The sequence below is a fragment of the Strigops habroptila genome, chromosome 9 (assembly GCF_004027225.2).
Source record: "Strigops habroptila isolate Jane chromosome 9, bStrHab1.2.pri, whole genome shotgun sequence".
Lineage (NCBI taxonomy): Eukaryota > Metazoa > Chordata > Aves > Psittaciformes > Psittacidae > Strigops > Strigops habroptila.
The window spans coordinates 1,464,257-1,483,835 of NC_044285.2; the positions used below are offsets into that span (position 1 = coordinate 1,464,257).

At 40.1% G+C, this 19,579-nt stretch overlaps 1 protein-coding gene across 3 annotated transcripts in view; it reads right to left on the minus strand.

The window, feature by feature from the left end:
- Positions 1 to 723: 723 nt before the first annotated feature.
- The window catches only part of PIAS1 (protein inhibitor of activated STAT 1), a 62,405-nt gene continuing 43,549 nt past the window's right edge, over positions 724 to 19,579 (minus strand). Inside the window, exons 7-14 of one of the 3 annotated variants that reach the window (XM_030497371.1) lie at positions 16,888 to 16,993; positions 15,346 to 15,419; positions 9,924 to 10,084; positions 8,034 to 8,164; positions 7,554 to 7,731; positions 6,302 to 6,444; positions 5,935 to 5,972; positions 724 to 4,347 (exon numbers count right to left, since the gene is read on the minus strand). In XM_030497371.1, coding sequence (XP_030353231.1) covers positions 4,312 to 4,347; positions 5,935 to 5,972; positions 6,302 to 6,444; positions 7,554 to 7,731; positions 8,034 to 8,164; positions 9,924 to 10,084; positions 15,346 to 15,419; positions 16,888 to 16,993 — 867 coding nt within the window. In that variant the 3' untranslated portion in view covers positions 724 to 4,311. Of the gene's footprint in view, positions 4,548 to 5,934; positions 5,973 to 6,301; positions 6,445 to 7,553; positions 7,732 to 8,033; positions 8,165 to 9,923; positions 10,085 to 15,345; positions 15,420 to 16,887; positions 16,994 to 19,579 lie in introns of all 3 variants that reach the window. The other 2 variants (XM_030497370.1, XM_030497372.1) reach the window with 2 other exon arrangements.

Here is a 19,579-nt window from a genome sequence, read left to right on the forward strand (position 1 = left end):
CAAACCTCGGCTGCTGTGAGCATAATCAGCTTATGAAACACAGAGTTCATGTAGAAGCATTTGTTTCCCATATGCATCAATAACCAAATTACAAATGATCCAATACACAGCTTAATACTTCCCTATTGACCAGAACAGTTGATGAATAAATCCTTTCAGCTGCAGACAGTATCAAAGCTTGTATGTCATGGGGATTGATCAGCTCAAAATCACTTTGGATTACTCCAGAGTGGATCTGGACCCTAACAGGGGGTTCACCACCCGCTCTGGGTGGGTGCACCGTACCCAAATACAGGCCAGCAAACACAAACCCCGCTTCAAACCCACTCCAAAACCAAGTTGTTAAGAGCTTGGAGAGACAACAGAGACACTCCATGCCACAAAGCACTTAGTGGCAAAGCATCCCTGTTCAAAAGGGACCTTTGCAACTGAGTTCACAGAAAACACCCTCCTCTCCCCCCACCTTTTTGTTTTCCCCCCAGGAAACACAACGTAACTGAATGCTTTTTTATTACATCTAAAGATTTCTACATAAACAGGTAACATTCAATAGGTAAACCATTTTTTTTTTTTTCCAATGCATATAATAAATATTTTCACTTGGTACTTTTATACAAACTGACATTGGTCTACTATACATTTTTAAAAGCCATTTACTGGTTTGGCATGCCGTATGGAAACTAAGAGAAAGTTTTAAGGCAATGAATGACAGATTTCAATTCATGGAATTAATGGTAATTTTAATATTCTGCTTATATACATTTTCCCTTTGTTAATTAAAACAATTAACAGCAGCACTTTCGGGGACCACCAGCAATTTTCCCTTGTTAGAAATCTAAGCTCTGTTTAAAAGAAGAAAAGAAAACTGGTTACACTGACAAAACAAACCCTTTTCTATTCAAAATGTGCTTAAACCCCTGAAATGTTTAACTGCAGTGAAGAGTTAATTTGTCAAATGTTCTCCTCACAGTCTTAGTGAGGGTCCAACAGAGTCCAATGACAACCTATCAGTCATCCCACCCTTGAAAGGCTTTGAGTCCTTGCCATGGGGAGGAAGGGGTGAGCCTGCAGTCGCTGTCACATCTATCGTTACGGAAGTGCTACCAAGATCTTACCACGTGGTCTAGGTTAGAGCATCTAAAGGATGCATCAGTAATGCCCTAAGAGCTTTCAAAGCCACTTCCACCCTGCTATTAAGCAGCTGTGTGCTCATACCCTGACAAAACACAGACACAAGCGTGTGCGCACCCCACCTCTCTGGTGGAAGAACTTGAGGACAAGAGACCTCCAGGCTAAGGAGCCACAGAAACTCTGCCATCGGCAGCGAAGGGAGCTCTGGGTTGCTTTACAGCATCTTTGTTAATACTTGAACTAACGGAGATTGAGTTTTGGAGTGACATCTGCAGGGAACTTGTCGAGAACTCAGACTGAGACTTCTACCAAGCAATGTTAACTGTGGTCAGAGGCACAGAGAATTATCAGCAATAAAGAACACCCTAGCATGAAACAGGAATACTCACAAAGCATATGGGATTAATACCACAAAGGAGGACTTCAGAACACGTCTGTCCCTTTGTAGAGCCATGAGGTTCAAAAACGACAACGGTGAACTGAACAGCCTTCCTTTCCTTCAGGATAACTTGTGAGGAAATGGAAGTCGTCATCAGCTGACCTGGCTTTCCAAAAGCTAAGCCAGACAGAAAGATGCCAGATCCTGTTACCACACACTCGCCATGGTTCGTTTTAGATGTGGGTTAACAAGACTTTAATACCACTGTCAAAAGTGACACAAGCTGCTCTTCAGGTCATCTTTAACAATACAGTCAATGAAACGTTGCCACGATCGTCGGCAGAACAGCCACCAGCTCTCCCAATGTCTCCTGGGTGGTTCAGAACTGGGGTCACACACGCTCCCCGTTACACCGACAGCACTTGTACTCCAGGTTTACAAACGGTATTATAGCAAAGCATATGCTCTGAAGTTACCAGGTTAGTATTCATGACTAAAATGTATGAGATATATTCCTAGTGTAGGTTTAATCACTTCAAAATCAGACTGAGTTTAAAAAATAAGTATTTCCCATTTTCTATCCTTTTATTTATTTTTTTTTAACTGACATTTAATAAATTATAAAATTGGTGTATGGTGAAATATATATATCAGCCAGATATGTATGAAATACACATGCATGGGAAAAACTATTTAACTCACTTTGAACTCACACACACGGATCTATAAATACATATATACACACACATATACATATAAACACAAACAGTTGTTTTCAAAATTCAAGTCAACTATTTAGTGGCAGAGGGATGCTGTAAAAACACTAAAAACGATTTGGATGCCACATAATGTGAACCTTTCAAATAACCATACGACTGATCATACAGCAATACCTAATGCTACTTGGATTAAAGAGGATTTTTTTCTGGTTTTTTTTCCTTTTTTTCCTTTTTTTTTCTTTTTTTTTCTTTTTTTTTTTAATCAATGCAAGATTTCTCAGACAACTTCATAGGCAAAAGGTGGCCCTTGTCAATGCTCAAAGCAACTAGCTGCAATCAACAGGTTTGGACATGAAAAATTCAGACAAGAATCTGCTCATTTTAGTATTCCTTAACTCTCTTTTCCTGATAAACTCGTTACCTGCACTTTCAACCAGTTATAAAAATATTTTTCACACCAGAGGAAATATTTACTCTCTCTGACATGGACTTTGGGACACAAGAGAATCACTTCCTTCCCTCCCCCTTCTCTTAACTTTAAAGAATCTCCTGAAAAAACTGCATTCCAGCTATTTACACGTTTCACTCTTTAATAAGAACGGATCAGCCCAAATGACCCATCAGTTCTAAAATAAAAAGGTTTTCCTATGTCATGCACAACTTAAAAAAGAGAAAAGAACCCGGGAAGTAGTTATGGCTCAAAGTTCAACAGAAGTGTACTGAAAAACCAGGGGAATCAAAGTAATTACAAGGCCAAAAAGAGAAAACTGAGTTTTGAAACCCACTACCCTAAGAGACTTCAATAGGTAGCAATCCCTTTGAGTACACGGGCTACAGGGTGGGGCTTTGTTACAGGATTGGGTTTGGTTTAAAAGACTCACATCGAACATTTAGTATTCATTTTGATGGATGTGACCTCAGAAGACAGTGTGTACCGAGACCATTATTGGCTGCACAAACCATGCAATAGTGTGTTGGTATTTGTATTTTTGTCCTTTTGTTGACAAGTTCACTTTGAAGCAGAAATCTGATCTACTGCAGCTAAAAGTAGGTTTCTCCAGCCAGAACAAGACAGGCCTCAATTCAATAGGCCAGTTATACACGCGTGGCTAACTTTAAAGCACAAGCAGCTCCACAAATTTAAAATTGACACATGCTTAATATTTTGCTGATTAGGATCTTAAGATATTTCAAAAGGATTTCATAGTAAGTTCTTAGATGCAAACCCCTACAGTCCAATGTGTCAATGCTTTTATTTGGGGCTAGATTCTATAAAAGTTCTGTCTCGTCCCACATAAGCACAGCCAAGTAAATTCCTCAGCCTGAGATTTTATTGAGTCTGGCCCTCAAGAATAATTGGTGCACTAATGAGCTTGCAACATGCTTGACTAAAGCATGGAATTAAAAACAATCTGAAGAGAGGGTCACATAGAACCAGAAATGACCAAAACAAATACTAAAAAGCCAAAGCCACTCCTGAAAGGCTCTGTCCTGCAAACAGAGGGGATGCCGTGGAACACTTTGAGTAGGGTTTATTCCACTTTCAGCATAATAACATCTGCACTAAATGTGGGATGGGGGAATTAGATTCCACCACCAAAGGTAAATGACTCCAAGAGGAGAAAAAACCCTCTCGTAAGTTTGAACTTTAAAAGTTCAGCTCCATTCCTGTTTATGTTACCATGAAGAAAATAATGCCGTTTGTGTCCAAACTATTGGGGGGAAGAAAAATAACTCACATGACAAATGCGCAGGTGTAAAATCTTCAGCATCCATACAAATGAACTGAAGCTCCTTGTTTTTGTTAATTTTTTTTTTTGTTTTGTGTTTTTTTTTTTTTCTTATTTTTACCAGTGAGGCCATCTTAGGTTTATATACAAAAGTAAAACTGAAAATATACTTTTGTTCTCTGTACACATAAATTTTTTTCCCTACAAAAGGAAAAAAACTTGTCTATGTTTCTAACATAAAGTAAAACCAAGCACAAAGATTTCCTCTGACGAGTTCATATATTCCAAAAATCAGTCCAACGAAATAATGTCTGGTATGATACCAAAGATAGACGCCGTGTCCGTGCTGCTCCTACTTGCAACTGGATGACCATGATTCTCTCGCAGGCTGTTGGAGGAAACAAGACTGCTGTTACTGCCACTATTGCTACCATTTGTGGCTGGCAGAGAACTGCTTCCTCCTGCATTTAGCTGATCGAGAAACATCTGAGATGAAGTGTATGGGAAAAAACGAGAGTGTAAGAGTTCTTGATCATCTGATGCAGAAACTGCCGCAGCTGCAGCGGCAAGAAGGGAGGTGTTGTAATGCTGGGGGGGGAAAAACAACATTTTCAAGTTACATTTCAGACACCACAGTTTTGATTCAGACCAGCACAAAAGAAGGTATTTGTAAGCTAAAGCTCTGACGGGTTCTGGATTTCACACCAGCTCAGCTACTCAACCTTTCTGTAAGGCAAGTGGACTGATGCAGTGAACTTTTACCTCTGCAGCCCCTGGTTTCTGAAGCCAAAAGAAATCGGGAATACTAGTATTAGTAAGAGCTAATGCTAGAGAGGTAATAGTATTGCAGGACACCCAAACCAGTAAGAAATGGTAAGCAGCAGCACTCTTTTACCTCTTCAGAAAATTCCCTGGTGGAAAAATTCCCCAAAAATTCAAAGCAACATTTTGCCATCCCTCTCTTCCGCTCAACAGCCACAGACCAACCACAGCTGGTGAAACTATGTGCTAATCACTGTTGGTGGAAGGAAGCATACTTCTGTGGAAAATGCATTTAGCAATAGCATCCTTAGTCCCATCTGATGACAGCAATGGCTGTCCCAAGTTATAGTCTCTGTTGGGTAGCCCCTGAAAAGCAAGAACCATAGCTATCAAGAATCAGATTTTAAATACGATGTCTCTGCAGAGAAATTTTGCTCTGGATGCTTGTTTTCACTATGATGAAACACATGTGGGCTATTCAGCATTGTTCCCCAACATCTATGCACTGGTATAATTGTGTCATATCAGTACAGCATCAGATTCTGCACTACTTGTTTCAGAACAATTCTCATATCTGTGTTTTACTGAATATCAAGATAGCTTTTCTGAATCCAAATTCTACAGTGCAGGCTCTGGTCTCAATTATAGGAAAGTATCCCTCCACATTTAGTGCAATTCTCCTACTTGAGACTGCAGATCAGACATCACGGGACCAAGGGCAGGTGAGCCACCTCAGCCCCTTCTTTTCTTGGAAGCACAGGAAGAGAAGTGACCCAGTGGGATCAAGCTGGCAACCACCACTTGCCAACCCAGGCTCCTTTTGAGAATGACCTCCCCAGCTAGAGGAGCCAGCACCAATCTAGCCCATTTCAGTAAGTATTTACAGAAAGGTGGCAAACATGGTCTGACATGAACTAAGGAGGTGGCTGGTGGACCTCCAGCCATGGCAGAGGGTCATGCCACCATTAACAGTGGCTGGCTGAGCTTAACCCTTGGGAACAGAAATGCTTCTCTTTTGTTAGCCCTTATCCTACACCCCTATTTAGACAATGCTTGTGTTTGGTCCCAGCCTCCGTGTGCATAAAACAAAGCTGCAGCCTGCCTGTATTTACACCTACATCATACATCTGCTCCTTCCTTGCTTATACATCCATGCCAGCAAGTCCTTCTCAGAAAAGAGTATCTCCATATGACTTGATTTTCCTTGACTTACCTGATTGTCTCCTGACAGGAAAGGGAAGAAATCTAAACCTGTAAAGAGCCAAAGGAAAAAATTAAGCTTCTCAAAACAAAAAAGCACCTCCCCACTTTCCCCCCATTTATTCTGAAATTAAGCCATCATAATACTGATGACACTTCAGATTCTCTTCACTACTGGAGCTTGCAAAACATCAACCTTTTAAAATCTTACAATATTAACTTGAATTTTTTTTGGTTTTTAAATATCATCTCATTCTCTGTGGATGCAAAACAGTCTTTTGCACTACTGAATTATGAACCACTGTGTGTTTAAATCCTTTTACAATAGTTATTACTGCATGGAGAGCTGTACTTACAGCTACCAACAGTCAGAAGCTTACCTTGCAAGTCATAAGGCATAGGTGTCATATGGAATGGATGCCTGTAGTCTTGGATGAGTGATGTATTGATGTAGCTGGTGTCAACAGCAGGAAGGCTTGGTGTTCTTGACACAGGAGATGCTTGATGGGGTAAATTTAAAATGCTGGAAGAAACAAAGGCTTGTTAAACGTGTAAAATATAGTCTTGGCTTTATTGCTGTCCCAAGCAGGATATGGCTATTTTCAAATTTAACACAAAGCCAACCTCTCAGTATGCAGTATGAGCTTTGTGTCAGCTCCCCTTCTAAATGCCAAAGCTTCACTAGAAAGCATCACAATGCTACAGCTCCTCAACAAGTCTGGTGGGGGATGGAAGCGGGGAAGAGACATGAGCATCCCATGTTCCCCAAGCTTCCTTCTCACAATCACATTTCATCGGGAAAGTTAATTCAGTCCAAGACAGTTGAAGCCCAGCAAAATTAAAAGCTAAGATAGGTTCAGTCTCAAACAGCAGAAACTGATGACTCTCACTATAAATGGTATTGGGATCTCTGTTATAAATATGTTAAAAATACTAAGCCGGGACAATCCTAAAGGTATATTGAACCCAAAAATCCCCCCCACAAATCTGTGTAATGACACATTTATACCCTACAAGGTAAATGGCAATGGAAGACAGCCAAAAAGGTCTTGAGGAGTTTTAAGTGATCGCTGAGTCATTTACATTACTGGAGTAGTAATCACTTCAACAACAGGATCCCTTCATGCAGCCTGTTTTCATCCCTCCATGTTTATGTAAATAGGGTGCTATTAACAGCTTGGCTACTTAGGTGTAATCAGGTTATTCTGGCATCCTTTATTACTATGCTACCGGCAGTAATCACCAGCCAAACCCACACAACTCCCATACCACACCCATGTTTCTCGTTGCTCGCTTTCTCCGTATGTGCTGCTTTTACATTTCTCTAGGGAAGAAAAACATTTCCAGATTTGCAAAAACAAAATCCTTCCAAGCCACAACCTTTTGCACCATTTTATATTCATTTTCACAAACACAACTGAAAACTGTATCATGTTACACACTTGACAACTCAAATTGTTATTTCAATCTTCTTAGGCCTTGCGACCCAGATCAGATCCATTTGCTATAAGCTACTACATCACGATATAATCCAGATATAGAACTTTCTAGATACAATTTCTTTTGAAATTTATTACTACTCTCCATCATGAGTATATTCTCTTTGCATTGGCCTGTATATTTTATTCTCACCCCTTATTATTTAATGGTGATGCTGGAGATATGGAAGGACAGCTTCTCTTTGCAGATGGTTCTTCATCCTCTTCATCTGATGAGCTATCAATGGTTAAATCGATCACTTCTACCTTCTTATTTTTATTTGACTGTTGGTGAGAAGACACCTGATGTTCCAAGGAAGAGCTTATGCATCCTATACAAAGTAAATCAACATTATAAGATGTAGATTACACCACCACTACAAACATCATAGCATCACAGCTTATTACATGCCTTCGCAAAAAAAGCTTACAACTCAGAATAAAAAACAACAAAATCACATAGTTTTGATAACTTAAAAGTACCATCAGCCCCGAACAGGTATTACTCAAGTAATCTCTTACAAATGATCATGAAAAGCTATAAATGTAAGTGCAAAAACCAGCACTTTGAAAAGTTAAAGGAACATCAACAGTTCGGTGACATCCAGTCCATACATCCCAAAACACAACTTACCATCAACTCCGTTGTAAGATGCAGTTACTTCCTGCACTTCCTTCTTCGATCTCATAGGAGCCCAGGATCCATCCTCTTTAAACTGAATTTCATCACAATCTGTACAATACTTCAGAATTTCCATGAACAAGCTGTCAACCAAAAACATTTAATATGAGTCCTCAAAAAGAGCTTAACACCTTTCTTCCTGCAATATCTTCATTAGTGTAAGTACAAATTACTGTTTAAAGAGCTGAAAGCTTCCATTGTTCTACGCTTCTCTCATGTGTTTCCTTGATAAAAAAGAGTCACTGAAAAATGTAAAATATTATCTAAAATAAAAATCTACACAATTACTTACTGCAAGAGAGGAATCCTGCAGAGCTCATGACACAGAATTCTGTTTCCCAAAATGAAGGAAAAATGTGAACTAGCATTAAGAAAATGATCTCATCCTAACCCATATTTATCTTAAAGGAGTCAATATAGCTGAGTATGTAATGACTACTATTTCCTGAAACCTCTTTAGAAGCTAAAACTTTCTACCAAAAGCTGAGCATGGGAATCTGAACTTGCAGCATCTTCTCCTAAGCTGCATCTCCTAAAATTTTTAGGATCCTGGCACCACATCACTCCCAGTGCGAATTCCAGCTTTTGACCAAGACTATTCATGTGGTTCTGCAGGAAAGAGCTTTTTTTTTAATTAGTGAGAAAGTTCACTCTTTCCCAGATTGAATATTTTCTACAAATAACCATCTCTTTGGGATGCTATAATTGTATCACCTGATCTCCAACGTCTGCACCTGGCAACGCAAGAAGAAGTAAGGAAAATGCTTTGGTTTAATTGTTACTACTCGTAGTTTTTACTATTTTAGGCTGAAACACAGAACAAGGAACCCCACAGATCTTTGATCCAAAGCAGAGGGCCTGTAAATGTCAGGGTCCATGAGTCCACAGCAGCCTGTGCCAGCCCTGAGTGCCTCTTCAAGAGCTTTTTGCAAGGCCTTAGAGTGGACCCCGAGCAATCTTTTCACTGGCAGGTCACCAAAATGAAGCACCTATTCACTAAATAAAGACTCAATCGTTTGTGAGGTGTTTTTTCTGGGGTTCCATTTGTTTCAGAGGTTTTAGTTTCACTTTTGGAGGGGGTTGTTTGTTTGTTTTGGATTTTTTTGGTTTGGTTGGTTGGTTGTTGTCTTTTTTGTGGTTTTTCTTTGAGCAAAACATTCTGAGAGTTCTCAGAAGACTCCTCTTGTTGTCTTTATCACACTTTGAAAAGAAGATTCCTATCTAAGGAATTAAAATGCAAACCCAGGAATACATACTTGGCATTTCTTTATGGAGATGAATACTAGATTTCTTAGGGAGGGTTTATGTTTTGCAGGTAGGCAGGACCAGGGAATCAATCTCTGTGTCACTTTCTATATGTAGCAGCTCCCCAAGTGTGAAATTGTACATTGAATTACACATGCATTGGGGGGGGAGTGGCAGTATTTACTTGATCTAACATGAATGTCTGCTCTCAACTAGACCAGATTTGTGCCATTGCTCCATTAAAAGAAAAGACATGTGCTGTTTTCACCTAGGAATGCAGCACTATGGAACGCTGGGGGAAAAAACCCCAAACCCACAACTACTCTAGGCAGGATAGCTCAAAAATCTACCTAGGATTGGAAGGAATACCTTTCATTATTACTACCTTTAACAGTTTCATGACCACAGTTCTTCCAGAATACTGAATGAAGGGGTACCTGGTTAGTAATTCTCCACCAACAGCAGGGAAATTAAATGGTAACTTAAAACAGGTCACAGCCAGATAACCAGGATTTCAAGCATGACATTCTGTGCAGCACAGAACAGTAAGCAGAGAGTGTAAGGTACATCCTTTATTTTGGTTCAAGCTTTACTTACCCATCAATAATGAGATGTTCATAGGGGGCCTTCTTGTCACAGACAGGGCAAACCCAGGTTGGTTTCTTTTCATTCATTTGAATATACAGAGTGGCATCAAAACACTGCAGGTGGGAACAAGTCAGGGCCCTACATGGTATAGTTAGCCGCATTTTACCAAGCTTTAAGAGAAAGAAAAGAACAAGATTAAATCATTTTGGTATGAAATTAACAAACAGGCCTTTTCTGTCTGAAAAGAAAGAGACAGGTTGAGTTTTACTCCACGAAACTCTCACAAATCTGAGTTTTGATTAAAATACATGCCACATACACCATTCCCTCCTTCCTATAGGTTTGATTATTGCATGAAAGTTACTAAAAGTCTCATTTGTAACTACATTTGGTCAAGGAAACTGACGACTACATCTTTCTACATTCCCTGAACAAAATACCGAGCTCAAGTAACATAGCAGTGTCCTGAATGAAGCACAAAAAGAATTCTTCATCAGTATTTTAAAAGCTGATGAACGTGGGTCAGAGCTCTCCTATCCTCACACAGTTGAAGTCTGTATTCAAGCTGCTGTCCATACCTCAGTCAGCAGGGCATCACCAGAACCACTGGTTTACCTTGACAGTCACACAAGCAAGCACATAGCAAATGCATTTATGGATCATTTCCTGACATGTTTCTCTAACCATCATTTTCACTCCTTTCTCCAAAGAACAGTCAGGAAGTGACTGCTCACAAAACAATTCACACCTGCTAACTATTAAACCATTTTATACTCCTCCTGCTGTGATAAACACCACTGCTATGTATCAGTTGTGAGCCAACCTGAAATTTCACTGCCTTTTTCTTGTGTAAATACAAATAACTGACTATCCCCTCAAATACCATCATACCTTTTCAATACTGCAAAGGGCCTGCAAATGATAGCGGAAGGTAAGACAGGAGAAAATGAGTTCTAAAGTGCACTTTCAGATTGGGACCATCCTTCCTTCAAGTTTGTAGACAGGCCGGACAGTGAGGTTTTGCGGGTCAGCACAAAGCTGCCATGAGTTTAATACAAAAGGCACAGCGGAGTGCTTAAGCTGAGCAGCTAACACAGCAGTGCTACACACCGAAGGTGCTTAGGCTAAGTTGTACAACAGGAATATCTTTGGATTGGATAAATCAACGCTAACCTAGACCATAAAACACTATCGTATGATTACACTGAATGCCAAATTGATTACAGTGAAAGGCATTTCATATTCATCTGAAATTAAAAAGCCTGCTCTCCTCAAACAAACCCCAAGCTGTTGTTTTCTGGCAAAGTGCTTATGCTGCAGTTTAGGAGGGGCTTTAACTGACCACACTAAAGGTAAAAAGTAGGAATGTCTAAACAAGACTTTTCCCACATTAAAAACCAACAAAACAATTACTTATTAAGAACTATTTATACTGCATATTTAAAAGTTATGTATATTTGACTAAAATATACACAATGACTTCATTTGAAAACCTTCAGCCCATTCTAGCAGTGGATAGTAGGAGGAACTGGTTTTAGTAGGGCTTAAGCAAACGTGGTGGCCACACATAGTGATTCTGAGCAATACAGGATGGGTGCCACAGGATGGCACTCAATCTCAGAATATCAGAAAACTAAAACCACATCAAGAACAAAGGCTCTACACAGAGTCCACTACTTCCTCCATGATGCTTTTTTCTTTGCATCCCCCGTAAACAGAAATCCCTCCACCCCACTCCCAGCAAACTCAGCTACACCAGTGGGTCTGGCTTCTTTTGCTTCCCTCTGGCTCTCAGTCAGTGTCACAAAACCCACCACCAGATGGGAGGGGAGCAGAGAACTCCCTGGGGAGCCGGCAGTAATGGTGGTGGTGAGCTCAGACTGCAGGAGGTGCTGTACGTGCCATGTGTTTGGCACCCCCTCCCCCAAAATCCATGACCAAGCACATTATTTCTACGCCATCATCAACCCCCAACAAAGCAAGGCCCCCTGATCCATGTCTGTTAGGAATTCTTATCTCCCAGATGGTAGGTTAATCGCTCATTTGTCTTTTGGGCACACTAAGAGTCTCCCAGCTCAGGGAGGATCAAGAGTAAGGTTACTGGAGATAAAACCTGGATGCTTCTATGTGATGCAAAAGAAAATTAAGGAAGGTTGAAGACACGTGCTGCAGGAAGAACATAAATACCTGTCTCCTGAGTGAAAAAGCAGATTTAAACTGGAACATTTTCACAAGCTTTTGGTATAAAACCTCTTAATACTAAGCAGCACTCGTATTTAACCGAAGCCATACACATGGAATCAGCATACTCAGTGTTAATGAGTGGATGCCTCCTTTCCCATTTTTGGCACTGAACCTCCTGGATCAGCTCTGCCATGCTGGCCAAGCTGTGTCAGAACTGACAAAAGAAAAGGTCATAAAAGAAGGGATGCATCCCAACTTGTGAAAAACTGTGTTTCCCAACACCGTTACTGTTTAGATTCCTGCCTGTCGGCAGCCAAAGACACACTGCCTTCATTTCTTTTACAGGCATATAAAATACTGCTATCTGCTCATGCTAAAATATGCACCTAAACCAGGAGTTGAGGAATTGTAAACAAAGCTGCAAACCCTACAGGAACACGCTGGATTTGGAATTTTTGTTCAGTTAAATATTTGATCCGGCTGCAGAGCCTGTGGATTTATTTATTTTCCTTTCAAAGGAAAACAAGAACATGAATTCAAGTGTCTTCCTGACATACAGCCTCAGCCCTGCCCATTTGCTGCTGCATCTCGGATGGATGCAGGCAGCAGTTAAGGACAGCTTTCGCAAATGTACTCCATGGTCTGGGAGGGAGAGCAGGCCTCTGCTAAAAAAAGCTCAGCAGCAAAACAAAACACATTCAGAGGAAGCTGCCTCACTCTGCGCTTTACTTTGAGGGCAAAAGAAAGGTTCTAAAGTCTAAACCTTCCACACCCAGACAGCAATTTCATTTAGTTTATTGAAGTATACACACAAGAGAATCGCCCCCCTAACAAATGAGATGGGAGAACAGCACCTCGCATTAACAGAGCTGAAGATGCACCATTCTGCCACTTTTGGTTCTGCTGCTGGAGACCAAATCAGTGTTTTCAGTGTGTACTTTCAAAACATACTCTGTGCATTCAAGCATTAGAAAGGAAGCACAAAATATTTACCAAAAAATTCTCCCTGAGCCAGACGCTTACAAATGAGCAAGTAAAAATATGGGGGCTATAATAGAATTACATTCAGACCCGAGGACAGTCTGAATCATCCTAATAACATTTCTATTCATAGGACAGGTTGAAAGGTACAGTCTCTGACCCAACGAGCTCTTGCAATGATGCATTATTCTAAGAGCTCCAGTGAAATCAGAAGCACTGAGTGAGGAACATGCTGGAAAAAATGTCAAGTGTGTAGGTTTTGTAGACAACAGAGACAAATACACTCAAAATAATCTGCTATAGACTTTGTTTTGTATGTCTATCAGAAGCGGTGAATTTCAAAGAGGAAATACTGACGAAGGTAGGACGTCTGAAGAGCTACATCCTAACCTCTGATTCCTGTTTTGGTTTTACCCCTGGCAGGACTCTGAGAAAGCAAAATAGAATTTGACATCTTTAGGTATTAGCAAACTTAGAGTCCTAAAAGCAACGTTGTGGAGGATATTCCTGTTCTAACACTAACTCATCTGCATCACAGTCAACAAGGGGAAAAAAAAGTGCATCTAAAAGCACTGCAGAAGAACTTTTATCAGTAATGGAGGCAATTGGGACAAACAGAAATGTGTCAGAACATACCCATGGAATCATCTATAAAGCAAAATAAGTGCCTGAAGTGGCAGTTCTGACAAATCAGGTACAACTGAAGTAAAAATCTGTAACTCCAGAAGATGCGTGAAGGTTAATTTAAGATAATGAATTAATACATAGGCACTTCCAACAGACATTTAATTCCTACTAACAGATTACTGGTTTTGCCTGTACTGGAAACTCATTTTCAGTGGTAAAAACATTGTGCCTAAAGAAAGACAAAAAACCCAGCAGGACTCTCATTGTGCTTTCTAGAACAACAAAGTGGATTCAGCTATAACAACTCAGCAAAATCAGCTGCCAGGTGTGAACCTGAAACACTTCAGTGCTCCACATCTGCAGCAGTTTCGATGTGACACATGAGTTCATGGGTTTACAAGATTACAGGTTATGAGATTCTAAGCTTACAGATCAAGATTTTATTTTGTAAATGCAATCCCTTTATCTTCCTTACATGAGTTTTATCTTCCTTATAAATGTGTTATTATTTAGTTAGCATCAATGTTGATATGGAGATGGTTTTAAGATTGAAGATCATGAAAATACCACATTTAAAGATTTACAATAACCTAATGCATATATAAAAAGCAACCACAATGTCAAATATGCTTCTTCCGAAGCAAAGCTTGTCTATCTAAAAGGTTTATCTCTTCACACTGGGAGAGTTTAAAAACATATTAAATTACTTGAGAAATAAGCTTCAATTTTGCAAGAATAAAGTCAGTTTTCTTCTTAGATTTCAAAACTGAAAATTTCATGTCAAGCTTGAGCAGACTGAACCAAACCAGGAAACAGATGTATCCTTCAAAAGAGGTTAAAAAGTTATACTACAATAAAGATACTGTGTCAACCAATACAGAAAGCAAGTATTCTGAAGGTGCACGGGACTTGAAACAAGATCCAAAAAGCACACATAGTATTAATATCGTGCAGTTTGCCAGTGATAACATAAACCCAGGTATAAACTACCACTTACCTCTGTACTTACTTGGTTAAAAAACAATTAGCAGGTCAAGATAAAGTACATCTCTGCCACTTCCACATTCATAGGATCACAGAATCCCAGGTTGGAAGGGACCTCAAGGATCACCTGGTCTAACTTTTAAGGTCCAACCTTCCATTCGTTAGAACTGTATTCTCCCAATTCAAATTTGGACGAAATTTTCTTTGACCAACCTCTAGGACACTGCTTCAGTTTTAATCTAACATTATTAAATACTCAAAGTTACACAATCAACTTCAGTTACAAGATGCTCAGTTCTTTAGATGCAGACGCTGGCTGAAGAGCAATTTTCAATACTCAGATAATACTTTACCACTGAGAGTGGTAAGGTATCATAACTAAGGTCCCAAACTGCACACGCAGATGATCTAGTGACAGATTTAAATGTATGCTTACATACAATTTCGAACAGCATTTTCAAGTTAATGGGATAATCATTTTCTCAGGGGGATATCACATGCTTAAGCATGGTGACAGGTACCTTCCACACTGGATCTTCTCCCCACAAAGTTAACGCACAGGCAAACACAAGGTAACCTCTGCTGGATACGTGTCCCAGAGCAGCCACATTTTGATCAGAATCAGTTTTGAGGGAATAAAAACCCAAAAACTTACTGGACAAAGAAGAGAAACTCTTAAGCTTGTTGTTGCAATTTCACTGTCTGGATCGGCAGTCAGTTTCTCCTTAACTGTTATTGGAAAGAAGAAAAGGTTTATTCTAAAGTTGATTTGAAACATAAATCGGATGATAGAGAAATAAAATGAGCCTGAAACTTTCAATTTGCCATATCCACTGGAAACAAGCAGCAGTGACCATTGTTTCAGGCTCACACAATGCATACGTAACCTAAGCAGTCTCTACTCTTTAGAAAAATCATAAATGACAAGATTTAAGAAAGTGAAAAGCAAAAAAGCTCATCTTAAACCAAGATCCCTAGAAAATGTATTTATACAGAGATGTCTCTTTTCATACACATGCAACTTTGTGCTTGACAGTTATTTAAAATTTACCAAAAAGATGAGCCACATTGACTTGACTGTTAACTCCAGGCACATTAAAAATGTGTTAGTAACTCCCACATGGACAAGCACCACTGGAAACCTCTGAAATACTCATCAAGCAACCCTGTGATTTAAAATTGAAAAGCAAACTGAGAAATAAGCTATCAGAAGTACCCTGAAAAATTTGAGTTTTAAATAACTGCAGTGAAATATTAGCACTGCAGAAGTCTTTCATCTCAACCCATCCTCTCCATCTACTTAAGGACTGCTTTATGTGCAGTCATTTGCTACATGAACAAGCCACCTCCATGTTCCTCCTGCTCTATGAACTGGTCCTACACCCTCATTCTCACCCTGTATACACAGGAAACTCTAGGGTTTTGTGCATATAAATCACCATTCTGCATTAGCACAAGCTAATAATGCCCAGCACTATGTATCACTGGCTTTGCAACGTTTACTAGTGGGCTATTCCTTCCCTTTTGGAGCAGGTCCTGTGCTGTGTACAACACACATTATCTGAGTCTTAAAGAGTATGACCCACGGCTGTCAGGTGTTGGTATTTTCACCTTCTCCCTAAAAAGAAACATGCAGCAGTGTTTGCTTGCATTTTTCTTATACAAACTTATACCAACATGTACTAGTCAGAGACAACAATAAAGCACCAAACCTCACACTCAAATTTGGAAGGGGGATGGGAGGAGTATTGTGCTAGACACTCTCTAGGAGCCCCCTCCACAACATCGTGCCAAAGGAACAAAAACTGTGTCGATAGTGACCTTCCTCCAGCATGTCAGCATCAAGGTGCAGTATCAGGCATTTAATTCAGCTTTGCTTGAGGTACTGAATTACCAGTTAACTATATAAATATAGTTGTTCTATTCTGAAGAAACAAAGCCAGTATGGCTGAACTGAAAGAGATTCTCTTGCATTTTTTCCCTTCACAGTGTCAACAGGGTTCCTGGCCTGGCTCCTAGTACAAACAAAAGCCTCTGAGTCTTTGAATTGGAACTGAATACAAAGAACACCACTATCAGATTCTCAAAACCCAGAGAACTGTAGGAAGTCCAAACCTCAGTTAGCACAGTCCTATTTCAAATCTCCTGTTACAAAAGCTATTTTTCTTTCTGAAACAAGTAGTACATCAGGACATACTTAATGCTCTAGAATGATCAGGGTTCCGTATTCCTTTTGCTCGCAACCTCTGCAGTAACACCGTAGAGGACAGCTGCTTTACCAGATAGACTGCCATGGAATAGTTCTAGAAAACAGAACAAAAGATCAAAGTAAGAACTGTTTTAAGCAAAAGACGGCTTGTAGTTTATACAATGCTTATGCAATTTGTTATGTGATTACAGGGCACTGTGTTTTTAAAGCAGTTACAAGACTTTAAATGGCAAAGTTTTCAGCGTAGAGAAGACCCACTTTGCTTCAGAAAGTTCACAGGGCTGGAGTCTGAGAGATGCAACAATAGTGACTTCACGCTTCGCTGAGATTAGATTGAGCTGCAAACCAAGCTATTAGACCAGCATTCAGGACACTTCTGGAAATTTTACATTTAACTTGGGACACGCAGTTAACAGCACTTTCAAGAAGGGTATTTTTAAACCAGTAATGTTTGGTACTGCAGTTTTGGCAATACAATTAAGGGAAGCTGTCAAGTCAAATATGATCAAAACTCCTTTATTTTTATTTTAATAAAAGCTTAGTTTGTTTTCAAAATCAGCAGTGATGCCTCTTCAAAAGAAAAACATAGAAAGATTCATCATCTGCAGTACTCCCTACTCAGTCTGGAAGCACTCTTCAACCTTCTTTTTCTCATCTTCCTGCACTTACTGCCTATGAAATGCTGACCTCACTGCCAAAGCTGAACAGAAGTAAGGCAGGTAAAGAGTTTGAGAGTTCAGTGGGCCGAGATGCACTCCAGTGAACCCAGCTTGAGCAGGCAAGAAGTCACTGCTCCCAGCTGCCTGTCCTTTCCCTCTGGAATAGGTTTGGTTACTTCCCCCATCACTCCCAACACAACAGACCATGCAAACGTTCCCTATCAGTGTCAGTAAAAAGCTGTGGATGCTCACTTCTGCCGCTACGGAAGATAATTTGGCACACAAGCAGGTCAGATGCAGCCCCAACACGGACTCTGCCAGCTCCCCTGTATGCGGGTAAGGCTTCCCCCAGGGGATGAGCAGGAGGGCAGAGTCTTCCTCCTGGCATCGCTGATGGATTTCAAACCAGAGTCTGAGATTTGTGAAGCTCATTTTTCTTGTAAGCTACTAACAACAGCAGGTAATAACTGTCTGTCTGAAAATGTGATCTTGTACTAAGCATTCATCAGCAACACCCCTCTCTGCCCCCACCCCCAAACCGGAAAGGACAAGATTTGTGTTCTCACATTAGGGTACATCAATTACTTTTTGATATAAACAATACTCACTAAACCTGTAGCTGCACTGATACTCTTTAAATTGACAAATGAAAGGCTTCCCCCAGCAACTGCCATGCATATTCCCACTAACAAAACAAACAAATCCATACAACTGTGACAACTACCATCCTTTATTTAGGATGCCACCCGAATCCAAAGCTGGGATTTCAGTAATCTATCTTACCATAAAACTGCACAAATTGAACTAGCATCAGAAACATCCCATTTTAAATATTTTATTGTGACAATGACTGCTTCTCCCATCGTTAAAAACCACTACTGCTTTAACTTGCTTGCTTAATGCCTCAATTAGTATAGAAGTTAGAAAAATGCTAATTAACATTGTGAAATTATTTACCGACAGCTTGAATCTACAAAGCTAGGAACTCGCCCAAGGCAACTTGTACAGAAGGCTCTTGAAACAGATTGTGTAAAAATCACAATTATGACTTCAGGAAAGGTAGAGTACACCAGTTGAGACATGCAACTGGCTCTTAAGGGAAGGGGAGGAGGGGAATTCAAATGCTGTGCTAGACAGGCACATCCAAATAGAAAGTAATTCCCCACATTCAACTGTCAAGGTCTCAGACAATCACTTTAGGAAGCGCTGCATCTCCTGATTGGGGAAGTTCTGACTGGCATCTAATTCTCATCTAACACATCAAGAATTTGCCATTCTCTCCAGTTTTTTTTTGCAAGCTAGAAATTAGCCAATATGGGTTTTATATCTGGAATATCCATGAAGCCTGAGAAACTACCTAGTTCGCAAGAGACTGGCTTAGAGTCCAGACAGGCTTGTGACATGTCTTTTCCCTCAATCCTCACTGGTATTCCTTAAGCAAGAGTGCAGCCCTCTATTCACAGCAATACCAGGATTCATCAACTTGCATGCAGGCACTTCTGCAACATAAACTAGAGGAGGTTCATTTTAAAAGGCTTATTTCTGATACCTGCAGTTCTCATTAGGTAAGAGAAGGCTTTTAAAGGAATCATTCATCCATCATTTATACTGAATCTGAATGGAGACTGTTTTACGCTCCACAAGAAATCCATCATGAAATACCACCGTGATGTTTTATAACTGGCTATTGTGCATGAATGGGCTATAAGCATTTTTCCACACTGGTTCAGGAATCCTGGGCTTTGCACACTGACAAATTCTTGGACTAGGTTTCATCTCAGGACAATTCTCGGGCCTTCTAAAAACAGGATGGTTGCAATGGCAAAGCCACTTTTTCACGTACACGTTGGCTCTATAATGCACACCCAGCAGATTTTTTGCCATCAGTGAAAGCAGTGCACTAATTCATGGACTAATTTATTGAAGTAACTTTTGCAGCATGTTCCAGATTTAATTAGTCCAGTGGAACATCAGCAATTTTCTAATCCCACTCCCAACATCCTCCCCACAGACACGATAGT